The sequence below is a fragment of the Lithobates pipiens genome, unplaced genomic scaffold, assembly GCF_037356315.1.
Source record: "Lithobates pipiens isolate NorthernLeopardFrog02 unplaced genomic scaffold, aLitPip1_a1.2 Scaffold_22, whole genome shotgun sequence".
Lineage (NCBI taxonomy): Eukaryota > Metazoa > Chordata > Amphibia > Anura > Ranidae > Lithobates > Lithobates pipiens.
In genome coordinates this window covers 34,015,667-34,031,737 of record NW_027507784.1, presented here as the reverse complement: position 1 = coordinate 34,031,737, position 16,071 = coordinate 34,015,667, and the positions used below count along the sequence as shown (strand labels likewise).

Here is a 16,071-nt window from a genome sequence, read left to right as displayed (position 1 = left end):
CAACACACTCATGAACCCTGCATTCTGAGCGCAACGCATTCCTGAACCCTGCTTTCTTTGCCCAACGCACTCTTGAACCCTGCATTGTTAGTGCAATGCACTCCTTAACCCTGCATTCTTAGCGCAACACACTCCTGAATCCTGAGAAACCGTTTTGTTGGATATTCCGACTGTGTGTGGTCTGCATCGGACTGTTTCCATCGGAATATCCGACGGACGTACTTTTCCAACTTGCCGGTAAAATTTTACGACCAAATGCTCCGATCGGACATACTCCGACGGACAAAGTGCCACGCATGCTCACATCAAATTCCTAGACCAAAGCTATTGGCTACTAGCCTGAACGTAGTCCCATCGTAATGAAATAACGTCATCACGTTATGTACAATCGGATTTTCCAACAACTTAGTCCGACTGTGTGTATGCAACATCACTTCCGGACCTCTTCTGGAAATTAATCTGTCGAAATTACTCCGACGGATTTAATTGTCGGAATCTCCGACCGTGTGTACAAGGGCTAAGAGCTAATAAAAGTCCTGGGTGGCTTAACTCCAACATAAAAATGCATATAAAAGCAAAGGAGAAGGCCTTCAAAAAATACAAGGCTGAAGGATCATCAGCATTCCAATTTTACAAAGAATGCAACAAAGAAATGTAAGGATGCAATCAGGGAAGCTATGATAGAACACAAAAGGCACATAGTAGAGGAGAGTAAAAAAAAAAATCCCCAAAAATTCTTTAAATAGTAAGAATTAAAAAAAAAATTGACGTGGGGTTCCCCCTAAATATCCATACCAGACCCTTTATCCGAGCATGCAACCTGGCAGGCCGCAGGAAAAGCTCTCTCGTCCCCCCCTCCTGAACCGTACCAGGCCACATACCCTCAACATTGGGAGGATGCTTTGGGGGTTTCATCCCCACAACCACCGACCAGGAATTTTTCAAAAGTGTGTTTGTCTTATTTAACTATTTTTTACACTTTCTTTGTCAAATGGTAGGGGTACATTTGTACCCCCTTACCATTTCAAACAGGGGGGGGATCTGGGGGTCCCCTTGTTAAAGGGGGCTTCCAGATTCTGATAAGCCCCCCGCCCGCAGACCCCCACAACCAACGGCCAGGGTTGTGGGGATGAGGCCCTTGTCCCCATCAACATGGGGACATGGTGCTTTGAGGGGTCACAGACCCCCAAAGCATCCTCCCAATGTTAAGGGCATGTGGCCTGGTACGGTTCAGGAGGGGGGGCACTCTCTTGTCCCCCCCTCTTTTCATGTGACCTGCCGGGTTGCGTGCTCGGATAAAGGGTCTGGTATGGATTTTTAGGGGGACCGCCACGTAATTTTTTTTAAAATTTTTTACGCGGGGTTCCCCTTAACCACTTCCCGACCAGCGCACGACGATGTACGTCGACAGAATGGCACGGGCAGGCATATTGGCGTACAGGTACGTCCAATATTCAATGCCGCCCTGCCATCGGGAGCACGCTGGTCGGGACCCCCGTGAGTCCGGTCGCGGGACCCGCGGACTCGATCGCCGCGAGCATCCCCGCGATCGTCTCATGGAGCGGCCGAATGGAGGAAATGCTGTGTAAACAACATTTCTCCATTCTGCCTAGCAACTAGTGACGCTGATCTCTGCTCCATGTGATTGGAGCAGAGATCAGTGTTCACTAAATGAAAGCCCAACCCCCCCCACAGTCAGTAACACACCCCTAGGAACACTTTCACTACCAGTGTCATTTACACAGGAATCACTGCATTTATATAGCAGTGGTTACTGTATAAATGACAATGGTCCCAAAAATGTGTCAAAAATGTCCGATGTGTCCGCCACAATGTTGCAGTCACAATAAAAATCGCTGATCGCCGCCATTACTAGTAAAAAAAATAATAATAATAAATTATTAATAAAAATTCTATAAAACTATCCCTATTTTGTAAACGCTATAACTTTTGCGCAAACCAATCAATAATCGCTTATTGCGATTTTTTTACCAAAAATATGTAGAAGAATACGTATCGGCCTAAACTGAGGGAAAAAAATGTTTTTTTATATATTTTTGGGGGGTATTTATTATAACAAAAAGTAAAAAATAATGCGTTTTTTTTCAAAATTGTTGCTCTATTTTTGGTTATAGCGCACAAAATAAAAACCACAGGGGTGATCAAATACCACCAAAAGAAAGCTCTATTTGTGGGAAAAAAAGGACGTTAATTTTGTTTGGGAGCCACGTCGCACGACCGCGCAATTGTCAGTTAAAGCGACGCAGTGCCGAATCGCAAAAAGGGGTCTGATCTTTGACCAGCAAATTGGTCCGGTCTGCAAGTGGTTAATATCCATACCAGACCTGAAGGGCCTGGTAATTGAATTTGGGGGGACCCCCATGCTTTTTTTTTTATTATTTTTTTATCAATGACTTTCAATGAGTGTTCTCTGTATTACGGAGCCGACAATTCATATAGCTGCGAGTGATTTTAAAGGACTTTTTTTCCTGCATAAATGACACTTTGTGCAGGGACAGTTCTAAGCACGGGAAACATGCGCCCCTTCACAGGCATACTATAGACACCCCCCACGTACGAAATTTAAAGGAATATTACACTTTTATTGTTTCACTTTAATCATTATTAAAATCACTGCTCCCGAAAAAACGGACGTTTTTAAAACTTTTTTTTGCATTGATCCATGTCCCCTGGGGCAGGACCCGAGTCCCCAAACACTTTTTAGGACAGTAACTTGCATATTAGCCTTTAAAATTAGCACTTTAGAATCTTTTCTCTCTGTCGCATATTTTCTCGATATAATCTTGGACTAACAGAGGTAAGGTTAGGCACATTCGACCACAGGTTCTATAGACAGATTGTTATTGTCAGTGTCACGTCGAATCTCCTATTCTATATCGAACTGTTGTAACAACTAAAACGAAAATAAAGCATTTATTTATGTCGGATCTTTCGTTTTTCGGATTCTGTGCTTTCGTTATCGTTTGTCAAAACGAAAACGAAAATACCTGAAATTCGGACGAAAATGCATTCGGACGAAAACTAATGCACATGTCTAGTGAAGACTAGAAATGTGGGAACTGAGACAGAGAGGCATAATGTCTAAAGGGAATGGAAAAGTCTCCCCCAGTGGGGGTTTTCCGCAGCAGAAATCAGAACATTGAATTGTTTAAAAAGATTTTATTAAAAATTGAAACAACGAATCATGAACACACATAAACACTTAAAATATGAGCTCCAATCAGAGATATGCGTGTTCAATTTTACAGTTTTACAATCATGCAACAATATTTATCAGCATTTAAAATGCAAATTTCCAATGCATTTCAAAATGCGTGGTCAAAGTCTTCCTCAGGGGATTAATTTGCTGTCAAAAGGCATATATACAATCATTATTCATGTATCAACAATATAAACTTTGATAATGCAAAGTCCCTCATACACATTAGGCAAAATTACAAAAACATCATATTTACCAATGAAGGATACACACAGAAATTCTCCTGACCGGAAAATAATACAAAATAATAAAGGTGGCTTATGCCGCGTACACACGATCGAATTGTCCGGCGTACTTAAGCCGCGTACACACGGGCGGATTGTATGGCCTACTTAGTCCGTCATACAATCCGACGGACAGTCCGTCCTACTTTCGAATGAACGGACTTGACCACACATGGATGCCCAAACAGTCCGTTGAAAGCTTGCGCGATGACGTGTACAGCACGTACGACGGGACTAGAAATAGGACGTCCAATACACAGCAATGCACCCTTCCGCCGTGTAAATCCTTTCTGAGCAAGCGCCATTCTTAGTCCGTCGAACTAGCCTACTCACGAGCGGATTGTCCGCTGAAACCAAAGTATGACGGACAGAATTACGGAAATTCCGAAATACTTAGTACGCCAGACTGCACGCTGAAAAAGTCCGCTGAAGCCCACACACGAGCGGACTGTCCGCTGAAATGTGTTTCGGCGGACTAAGTAGGCCATACAATCCGCCCGTGTGTACGCGGCTTTAGTCTGGCAAACAATCTATGGGATAGTCCGGCAGACTTTCTACCGAACGGACTTGGCCACACACGGACACACAGAAAGTCCGGCGTTTGCTAGCGTGATGACGTACAGCACGTACGACAGGACTAGAAAAAGGAAGTTCAATAGCCAGTAGCCAATAGCTTCCTTCTCGTACTTGCTTCTGAGCATGCGTCATTCTTAGTCTGCCGGACTAGCATACTCACAAACGTATTGTCCGCTGAAAACCCAAGTCTGAGAAAGTCCGCTGAAGCCCACACATGATCGGATTGTCCGGTGAAATGCGTTTCGGCGTACTAAGTACGCCGGACAATTCGATCGTGTGTACGCGGCATTAGTCACCTTTATTATTTTCATTAACCAATTCACATTAGGTGCAATCCTTTTATTTTATTTTGTTTATTTATACCCAATTGAGCGCATGGAGTGTGGGGTGCTGGAATGTAATGCCCTGACATCCAGGGTGACCCAGGAAAAAAGAGTCCTGCCAGTGAATGTCACTAATGTGTTTCAGGACTGCAGTTGTATCTTTAATATATTCTGGCAATATAATCACTAACGGTTGTAGAAATTGATCCACCCACTTCCCCAGTCTATCAAAAAGGGGCCCTATACCTGCCACTATGGGGTGCCCCTTAGCTGGAATATTCCGCTTATGAATTTTGGATTGGCGGTACTGTGAAATACTAAAGCAGAGCATGGTCCCCTCCCTTTGGAGACTGGGTCACAGTGCAATATTCCAACATGATAAAGACCCCAAACACACCTCCAAGATGACCACTGTCTTGCTAAAGAACCCCTGCTAAAGTACCCCTGTCAGCTATTTATTCCAGTCTGTTTCTCCGTTGCAGATTTTTCCCCATTTTCTTTCTGATGAAACAAATGTCAGCAAGACAGGAAGTCAGGGAAAATCTCTCCAATGCCGCATACACATGATTGGAATTTCGGCCAGCAAAAGACAGATGAGAACTTTTCATCGGAAAATTAGACCGTGTGTATGCTCCATCGGAATTTAGCTAGCCAAATTCCCGCCAGCAAAAATTTGAAAGCATGTTCTCAATTTTTCAGACGGAAAAACTTTCTATCGGAAATTCTGATCGTGTTTATGGAATTCCGAGGCGCAAAAACTCACGCATGCTCAGATTCAAGTAGGAGATGGAAGCTATTGGCTACTGGGTATTGAACTTCCTTTTTTTAGTCCCGTCGTTCGTGTTGTACGTCACCGCGTTCTTGATGGTTGGAATTTGGTGTGACCATGTGTAGGCAAGACAGCTTGAGTGGAATCCCATTGGAATTCCGTCGGGAAAACCATCAGAGCTTTTTCAGACCGAAATTCCAAGCGCATGTACGCGGCATAACAGTTTCCCGTATATCAGTAATAACTGGACAGAGTTTCTAATTTTTCCCATTCTATATAAAACTAGTAAAAAGCTTTTGCTTCACATACACTTTGAATTACTACTAATATTGATAATACTTCTAATGAGCTTTATTGATCGCCAAACTCCTTTTGCAGATTTTTTTCTTAGCTGTTGCAGAGCTAAATGCAACGTCATTATTCACAGCACAGTTTAAACTGAAGTTTAGGTATGACAATTTTTACATAGCATGGACCAATGTAACTATGTATATAACATACTTGTAGGATCACTCTAGAACAGGGGTGTCAAACTCAAATTCATTGCAGGCTTCATGTGCATTGTACAGAGGTCAGTAGGATGTAATGCAGTGTACAGAGGTCAGTATGATGTAGGGCATTGTACAGAGGTAAGTAGTAGGTAGGGCAGTTTACAGAGGTATGTAGGATGTAGTGCATTGTACTGTGGTCAGTAGTAGGTAGGGCAGTGTAAAGAGGTCAGTAGGATGTAGGGCAGTGTGCAAACTGCCCTACCTACCTGAGCGACAAGCATTGCTGACATTGAGGCCGGGTTCACACTGGTGCGGGGATCCGAATTGGAATTTGGTATGAATCTTGAGGGAGAACTTCACGCCAAATTTTAAATTAAAATGATAGCATGGGTTCCCCCTCCAAGAGTATACCAGGCCCTTAGGTCTGGTGTGGATTTTAAAGGGGAACCCGCTACGCTGGAACCAAAATCGATACCAGACCCTTATCCGAGCGCGCAGCCCGACCGGTCAGGAAAGGGGGTGGGGGGAGCGAGTAACCCCCCACCCCTCCCCCGACCTGTACCAGGCTACATGCCCTCAACATGGGGGGGTGGGTGCTTTGGGGAAGGGAGTGCAGAGGTGATCAAAGAAAGATCTATTTATGGGAAAAAAGGACATACATTTTATTTGGGTACAGCGTCGCACGCCCGCGCAATTTTCAGTTAAAGTAATGCATCTCAAAAAATGGCCTGGTCAGGAAGGGGGGGACAGGGCTGAGGTGATTAAATATGTCATGTCCCTGTGTCATGTAGGAACCCACACACCGGAAGAAGGCCTGCATGAACCTCACATAGTGATACAACAGCAAAGTGAAAACATAATTAACTGTAAACTAAACTTGAGGATTAATATTCCATGTACCTGGCTCTGAGCTTGAAGGTTCCGGTGAAAGGAATCGAGGCACAAAACTCCGCACTCCTGACACCAACTTCAACTTCCAACTGCTCCATATGCCTGTCACAAAGAGTAACATATCCTTAATTCACTTAGAAAAATAAACCATTAGGGCTAATCCCTATAGCATGCTTGGTACTGTACTTAAATGCGTTGCTAACAATACATACTATACAAAAAGCAGTTAGTAAATAAAAAATATAGCAACAATTCTTTTCACACAGTATAAAAACAGAAACATATCCTTAATTTCTGAGAAAAAATAGACAATGAGGGCTAATTATTGTAGACTAGTATCCCTACCAGTGTGCAAAAATATGTTTAGCTCAACCAGGAGCGTATCATGAAATCAGTGGGCCTGTGTCCAGTATAAAAATTGGGCCCTAGGCATTGATAAAGAAATAAACGGGGCACCCCTAACGCGTTGCAGTGAAAAGTGGTGTTGTTTAAATTGTACTAAATATTGGGCGTGGCTTAAAGGGGTGTGGGTAAATAGAGTATGAGATGACTTACATGGTGCAGAATGTGGTAATGTTAAATAGGGAATATACAGTGCAAAGTGTACGGAGGTGGGTATTAGACATGTGCATTGGTTTTCATCCGAATGCATTTTCGTCTGAATTTCAGGTACTTTTGTTATCATTTTAACAAACGATAACGAACGTGCAGAATCCGAAAAAACCGAAAGATCCCACATAAAAATGCTTTATTTTTGTTGCGATATAGATCGGAGATTCGACAAGATGCTGACAATAGTGATCTGTGTCCATCGAACCTGTGGTCAAATGTGCCTAACCTTAGCTCTATTACTCCAGGATTATTCTACATAGAGAGAAAAGATTCAACATTATAGAGACAATAGCAAAAAAGGTCGAATGTGCCTAACCTAACTCTGTTAGTCCAAGATTATTCGACACAGAGAGAAAAGATTCGACATGAAGATTCGAAGAAGCAGACGCCGCGAGCGGACATTTATGGTCAAATGCTCCGCCCATAGGCTATAGAAGAATTCTAATGTTAGTTGACTAGTAATAATAATTAATAAATATAATTATTTCTAGTGTCATACAACATTAGAATTCTACTATAGCTTGTAGGCGGAACATTCGACCGGAAATGTACCATTGCGGCGTCGTAAAGTTTAACTGCTCAGTCGAATCTTCTTGGAACATTCGACAGACACCATAAGCTAGGGATCTCCAAACTACGGCCCTCCATGGCATTGTAAAACTCTGACATTCATAGACATGACTAGGCATGATGGGAAATGTAGTTCCTAAACAACTGGAGGGCCATAAGCCTTCAATGACAGATTCGACCTAGCTAAACAAATTTATTTTTCAGACAAAAACGAAATTCCGAAAGGAAATATTTCAGTGTACACATGTCTAGTGGGTATTATGTGTAGGAGAGGAATGCGGAGAACGCGGCAGTGGGTAGTACAGACCTGGCCAAAAGTTTTGAGAATGACAAATATTACATTTTCACAAAGCCTGCTGCCTCAGTTTTTATGATGGCAATTTGCATATACACCAGAATGTTATGAAGAGTGATCAGATGAATTGCAATTAATCGTAAAGTCCCTCTTTGCCATGAAAATGAACTTAAAGGAATTGTAAAGGCAGAAAGTTTTTTTTTATCTTGATACATTCTATGCATCAAAATAAAACACCCTTTCTGCATAGAAGCTGCCCCAGCACCCCTAAAGGCCCATACACACGATCAGACTTTTTGACAACAAACATGCAAATTAGCTGTTTTGGAGCAACATCTGACTGTGTGTACGCTCCATCGGACAAACTTTTTTGGTTTTCATCAGACTTTTGTTGGCTGTGCGAACGGACAAACTTTCTGGCAACAAAAGTCAGATGGAGCAAAGTCTGATCGTGTGTACAGAAAACCATAGGACTTTTGTACAAAGTACAAACAGGCATGCTCAGAACCAATGCAAAAGATCAGACAACAATACAGAAGTTGACCAAAGGTGGCGGTAAAGAGCAGAAAAAACACGTGATTTGGTGAAAGTTGGCTGAAAAAGTCCTGCTGTGTGTATGCAATACAAGTTCAGGGGCAACGCCCTTTGTACAAAAATCCAAGGGAAAGTTTGTACAAAGTCCTATCGTGTGTATGAGGCTTAATACTTACCTGAGCCCCATCTCTGTCCAGCAATGTCCACGAGTCCCTCAGCTGTCCAGGTCCCATGGCTGTTAATCAAAGTCAGTTAGCCAATCAGGAGAGAGAGGGGGCGGGGCCAGGGCCGGACGACAGCTTCATGTCTGAAACACAAAGAGGTGCAACTCGGCTCATGTGCCCCCATAGCAAGCTGCTTGCTGTGGGGGCACTCGGCAGGAGGTAGGGGCTAGGAGCACCGAAGAGGGATCCAAGAAGAGGTGAATCTGGGCTGCTCTGTGCAAAACCAACCAAAGTATAACATGTTTGTTACTTAAAAAGAAACAAAAAAAAAACGAGACTTAACAATCACTTTAATCCCATAAAAAAAACACTTCCACTGCATTTGTGAAGAAGGCTTAAAGAGGAAGTGAACCCTGATGGGTTACTTCCTCTTTGATTCCCTGCAAAGGTAAAGCATAATGGACTACTATGCATCACATCACATCGCATAGTAGTCCATTATGTGTCACTTACCTGACACAGGAGCCAGCGAAGTCACCGCTGTCCCCTGTAGTTCCGAGCATCCATCTTCTTGGTGGGTCTCTGTGGGTCTCGCTGCTCCGGCGCTGTGATTCGCCAGAGCAGAGATGACGTCACTCCCGTGCATGCGCACGGGAGCCGACACTCGCAGCATATCGCCGCGATCTGCAGCTTACCCAGTGCGCTTACGCGCCGCTGTCTATGGCGTAAATATCTCCTAAACCGGTTTAGGAGATATTTCTTGGACCTACAGGTAAGCCTTAATCTAGGCTTACCTGTAGGTCAAAGTGGTTTGTAAGGGTTTACAACCACTTTAAGGGTGCCTATGAAAGTCTAGCAAGCACCAGGACCGTCTCCTACAGTTGATTTAGCTCCGGGATCGGGACACCACCAGTGCAGAGCTTGCTCAGGAATGGGCAGCAGGCATGTGTGAGGACATCGGCACACAGAGTGAGGAGAAAACTTCTGGAGGATGGCTTGTCAAGAAGGGCAGCAAATAAGCTAAGTCTCTTCAGGAAAACACATCAGGGACAGACTAATATTCTGCAAAAGGTACAGAGATTGGACTGCTGAGGACTGGGGGAAATAATTTTCTTTGATAAATCCCTTTTCCAATTGTTTTGGGGCATCTGGGAAAAACCTTGTCAGGAGAAGAAAAGGTGAACGCCACCATCAGTTCTGTATCATGCCAACAGTAAAGCATCCGGAGACCATATGTGTGGGGTTGCTTCTCACCCAAGGGAGTGGGCGCAGTCACACTTTTTGCCTAAGAACACAGCCATGAATAAAGACTGGTACAAAAACATCCTCCGAGAGCGACTTCTCCCAACCATCCAAGAAGAGTTTGGTGATGAACAATGCCTTTTCCATCATGATGGAGCGATGGATGGCTTTGAGAACAAACATTAAAATTTTGGGTCTATTGCCAGGAAACTCCCCAGACCCTAATCCCATTGAGAACTTGTGGAGGAGGGAGAACAAAAAAACAAAACACAAATTCTAACAAACTCCAAGTATTGAATATGCAACAATGGGCCTACCAGCAGTCAGGATGTGGCCCAGAAGTTGACTGACAGCATGCCCGGGCGAATCTCAGAGGTCTTGCAAAAGAAGGGTCAACATTGCAAATATTGACTCTTTGTATTAACCTAATGTAATTGTCAATAAAAGCATTTGACACTTATGAAATGCTTGTAATTATACTTCAGTATACTATAGTAACATCTGACAAAAAAGATCTAAAAACACTGAGGCAGCAGACTTTGTGAAAATTAATATTTGTGTCATTCTCAAATCTTTTGGCCATGGCTGTATGTGCAGGAGAGGAGTGTGGAATGTATGGCAGTTTATTTATTTTTTAATAATTTTTTTCACAGTGTTTATGGTGGGGGCAGTGGCCTGGACAGTGGCAGGAGGGCTGTGGATGGTATCGGTATTATTTTCACAAGTTAATGTTTTATTTATTTTTTACAAATTTATTTTATTTCATTTTTTTCACAATGCTTTTTTTGGGGGGGGGAGGGGGGGCTGGGGCAGTGGACAATGTTGTATTTGTTTTTTTTTTTGATTTTTACAATTATTCTAAAATAATTTTTTTACAATTGATTTTTTTTTCAAAATACTTTTTTTTTATTAGTCCTGTTGGGGGGGCTTTTTTGAGATATCATAAGTCTAAAGAGACCCCTGACATCACCTCCTTGAGACAGAGAAAGGGACACAGATTCCCCAGTTCCTTTCTCTGCAGCCTCAGCTGCACTGAAGATGAATGAACAGCAGCTCCTCTTTATTCATGAACTGAAACATCGTAAACACAGTTTACTCTGCTCAGTTATGAATGGACAGTCACTGATCACTGACTCTGCTCATTCAAAAAAGGAAGGGGCCAGTAAATGACAAATTTACCGGCCCCTTCCTCTGCTTTCAAGCCTGACAGTTCCTCGCAGCAGCCGGCGAGAGAGGAGAGGAGAGAAGCCGGGAGTGATGCGGGGGACGAGAGGAGGGCTGGAGGACGACACAGGGGGCGGTGAAGGAGGACACAGGGGGGCCAGAGGAGGACACAGAAGGCCACAGGAGGGCCAGAGAAGGACACAGGGTGACAGTCGGGGATGATAAGTGCATGGTGGGGGCAGTTACAAGCACTGATCTCCCTGTATGGCTTTCAATGAAGCAGCTGACAACCACGGGAGGGAGAGGAGGAGAAGATCCTCCCTCTCCTCTTCTCCTTCTTTCCCTCCCGTGGCTATCAGCTGCTTCATTGAAAGCCATACAGGGAGATCGGTGCCTGTGACTGCTCTCACTGCTGCAACGATCATCCAAGACTGTCAACCGGGGACGGACTGGGTGCAGTGTGGGTCACAGCACAGTGGGCTCCCTTCTCCCTCAGGGGCTGTGTTCAGTGAATATCCTGCACCCATAGATTAAATACCACTGAGCTCAACATGATGAAAGAGACATTCTAATTTTTTAGGCAAAAATACAGTAATACACAATCTTAATCATATAGAATAGAAAGAACAGCAGTCCTTATACTAAAACATATTAAAGGGGTTGTAAAGGTTTGTTTTTTATTTTCTAAATAGGTTCCTTTAAGTTAGTGCATTGTTGGTTCACTTACCTTTTCCTTCGATTTCCCTTCTAAATGTTTTTTTTTTCTTTGTTTTCTTTGTTTGAATTTCTCACTGCCTGTTCCTCCTCGGTAAGCTGATCAGTAAGCTGTTCTGGCTGACTAAACACCGCTCGGATGGTGGTGTGAAGTTTAGTGAGGAGAAACAGGAAGTGAGAAATTCAGACAAAGAAAAAAAAACATTTAGAAGGGAAGTCAAAGGAAAGGGTAAGTGAACCAACAATGCACTAGCTTAAAGAGGAAGTAAACCCTGATGAGTTTACTTCCTCTTTTTTTCCCTGCAAAGGTAAAGCATAATGGACTACTATGCATCACATAGTAGCCCATTATGTGTCACTTACCTGACACAGGAGCCAGCGAAGTGGCGCTGTCCCCTGTAGTCCACCGCATCCATCTTGCTGGTAGCGTCTCGCAGCTCCGCCGCTGTCATTCGGCGAAGCCGCGATGACGTCACTCCAGCGCATGCGCACGGGAGTCGACAAATGCGGCAGCTCCATTTTTGGAACTGGCGCGTTCAGTGCGCCTGCGCGTCGGCATGCGCCGTAGACAGCGGTGCCCGTTTTCGGGCAAATATCTCCTAAACCATATAGGTTTAGGAGATATTGCTTGGACCTACAGGTAAGCCTTAATCTAGGCTTACCTGTAGGTCAAAGTGGTTTGTAAGGGTTTACAACCACTTTAAAGGAACCTATTTAGAAAATAAAAAACAAACCTTTACAACCCCTTTAAAGAGGAAGTAAACCCTGATGGGTTTACTTCCTCTTTTTTTCCCTGCAAAGGTAAAGCATAATGGACTACTATGCATCGCATAGTAGCTCATTATGTGTCACTTACCTGACACAGGAGCCAGCGAAGTCGCCGCTGTCCCCTGTAGTCCGCCGCATCCATGTTGCTCGTGGCGTCTCGCAGCTCCGACGAATCACAGCGGTGCAGCCGCGATGACGTCACTCCCGCGCATGCGCACGGGAGTCGCGTCTCGCAGCTCCGCCGCTGCCATACGGCGAAGCCGCGATGACGTCACTCCCGCGCATGCGCACGGGAGTCGACAAATTAGGCAAATCCATTCTTGGATTTGCCGCATTTAGTGCGCCTGCGCGCCGCTGTCTACGGCGCATGCGCCGTAGACAGCGGTGCCCATTTTCGGGCAAATATCTCCTAAACCATATAGGTTTAGGAGATATTGCTTGGACCTACAGGTAAGCCTTAATCTAGGCTTACCTATAGGTCCAAGTTGTTTGGAAGGGTTTACTTCCTCTTTAACACAGCAAGAACTAGCACAATGTTGCGCACCATATAAATAGCATGTAAGAACATTTAATGTAGAAAAGACTCCAACCATATACTGTACAATAATAAATGATAAGGGCACACATTGCATGGAAAAGCATGTTTTCAATAGGAACGCCATTACAGCTGAAGAATTAGCAGTAGCAAAACTAGACAGAGGAATCACAGACATTAATTTGGATCTGGGTGCTCCCTCTACCCTTGTACACACTGTCGGACATTCCGACAACAAAATCCGTCAGATTTTTTCCGACAGATTTTGTCCGAAACTGGTGTTGCATACACACGGTAGGACAAAGTTGTTGGAAAATCCGATCGTTCAGAAATTGATGACGTTCATTCGTTAGGATGGGACTACATTCAGGCTAGTAGCCAATAGCTTTGGTTTCGTAATTTGATCTGAGCATGCGTGGCACTTTGTCCGATCGGAATTCTCTACAAACGATAGGACAAGGTCCGATCGGAACATGTTGTCGGAAAATTTTATAGCCAAGCTCTCAAACTTTGTCTGTTGGATATTCCGACGGAAACAGTCTGATGGAGCCCACACAATGTCGGATTATCCGACAACACAGTCAGATCGGACATTTTCCGGAGGAATATCCGACCATGTGTACAAGGGCTTAGATACCCGGGATCTGCTTAACGACATATATATTCGCTATTGAGATGGGACACTTCCACCTCGTCAATGTGGATACACTGCCCATAATTCCACTCACGTTAGATGTGATGAAATTCATTTGTTGCAGAATTCCCTTTGGTGAGTACCTTGTAACATTTGGGAACCCACGGGTGTTCCCACCAGTGTTCCAACTGTCCATTAATTCACAGTTTATACATAACAGGCAATTGTCTCCCATCCATAAATGACCGTAGATAGAAGAAAAGTGCCCATAGAAAATGTATTTTGTCAGCGCCTCTGAACTGCGCACGGTCAGTCCTGGAGACAGGTGATTGGAGAACTGCCGGAATAAGCCTTGGATAGGGACTCGGTGTCTGGCTCATTATACGAGTAGAGGCCAAGCTTGGCAGTACACTAATCAACTGAATTCGGAACCGCACATACACAGTTCAGAGTCGCCAACAAGGACATGCCATGCACTTGTAGATTTCCAAATGAAAATTTATACAAAAATTTGCCAGCTTGATGAATGTCATTAAAAAATAGCTCAAAATTGAATTTTCTTTTTACATTTGATTTTGGAACTAATGGACTTTATAGAACAAAAAACACATTCATTGTTAGAAATTAGTTTGTTTTAGAAACATCTTCTATCCTGCTGCTTCAAATTTTTCGACCCCCACTAATGATCAGAGAATCAAACAAACATTCTTAAAAGCAAAAAAATTCAAATCAGGGAGTGCGCGTGCACGGGACTTCTGGGAAGACGCTGTGACCGGGAGCTTTTCGACCTTCTCCGGCCTTACAGAAGCCCCCACACCGGCTAACAAAAGCGGGACCTTAGTGACTGACCTGCCTGGTCACCAGACACCATTGAGCCCCTGCCCGCGTGTCAGGAGATCAAACCTGAAGGGAGGTCAGCCACCAGCTCAGCTTCGGCCAGCTTGCCCCGGAGCCTTCCAAGATGGCGGCTGCAGCTTCTCCACGAGGGGACATGGGAGACATGGATTCGATTGTGGATCTTCCTCCAATACACCAGGCAGCAAGCAACCTCCTGGCAACACCTGTGAGTACACAGTAAAACCATGCTGTATCCCCAGCCTCCAATGAGGTGATTCAGTTCGCATTGTGCGCTATACAAGGATTTCATTCATTCATTCATTCACTGAATCACTGCTGAGCAGAACGATGGAGGAACTTCTATGCACTCCCATGATTAACACCCCCCTCAGCCAGACAGGCTCACAACATGCTTCTCCTATGCCTCAAGGCCACCTCGCTAACTAATAGCAGAGAGGTGGTTTCTAGCTAAAAAAGAAACACTGAAAAACGCTATTGCAAAAACGTTAAAAAACTCACTGCAAAGCTACTGATGTTTTTATAACATTATTTTATCGTCCAGTGTGCATGAGGCCTTATAGTGCAGGAATGTTTATTACTCACCCTCATTATTACCCTCCATTTTTTCTTGTCCAGTGTATTCAGATCTGACAGATGATGACCATCAAAGTGTTCTTCACAGATTTATTGCAAGGAGATCAGCTTCTGTTATAAGAGAAAAATGAAATATTATAGATATTTGTCAGTCCCTCTCTGATTTCTAGTCTATAAATGGCCCTTGTCATTTTCATCTTCTGATTATCTATTGTGGCAACACGCAGGTAAAATTACCTGGTTGTATCCAGGATGGAAAGTATGTGTGCCCTAGATTCAGGCTTTATGCAGACTTGTACAATTAGAGGGCAAGAGTTAATGAGCCCAGCTGAAGTAAGTGGGCTCATTAAGACCTCTACAAAAAACCCCAGCATGCTTAGGGAGATGCTCCATCCTGGAACCAGTTTTGTGTTGTAGAGATTGGGGAGTGTGACACCTGTTCTGTGCGGTGAGTTAACGCCTGTGTGGCAAGCCTCTACAACAGAGACAGAGACAGGGACTGGTGCAGCACAAGGCTGCACTCAGTTGTTAGAGAGGGAATCCATGTGTGTAATTAGAGGTCAAGCTGACCAGGATTTATTTTCATGTTTTATTTTTGTTTGGCTGTTATATGTTTCACTGCATGTAGCATAAATAAGCATCTTTTGTTTTTTTGCACCTACAACGCTGTCTGCTGTGCCTGATTTTGTGTTGTGAACCCATCCAGGGGGTCACACACACCCGCTGCCGAGCTAACCCCTCACAGTTGGTGGAGAATTTTGGCAGTTTTTTTTTAAAGGCCAGCATGGAGGAAATACTGAGACAGCTGGCTCTAGCAAATGCAAATCAGCAGCAAACAAATGCAAATCAGCAGC

At 44.0% G+C, this 16,071-nt stretch overlaps 1 protein-coding gene across 2 annotated transcripts in view; it reads right to left on the bottom strand.

The window, feature by feature from the left end:
- LOC143923540 (interferon-induced very large GTPase 1-like) overlaps nt 1-15,341 on the bottom strand; it is an 89,046-nt gene extending 73,705 nt beyond the window's left edge. The window contains exons 1-2 of one of the 2 annotated variants that reach the window (XM_077447297.1): nt 15,227-15,341; nt 6,564-6,656 (exon numbers count right to left, since the gene is read on the bottom strand). In XM_077447297.1, coding sequence (XP_077303423.1) covers nt 6,564-6,656; nt 15,227-15,245 — 112 coding nt within the window. In that variant the 5' untranslated portion in view covers nt 15,246-15,341. The remainder of the gene's footprint in view (nt 1-6,563; nt 6,657-15,226) is intronic. The other variant, XM_077447298.1, reaches the window with a different exon arrangement.
- Between the last annotated feature and the right edge of the window lie 730 nt (nt 15,342-16,071).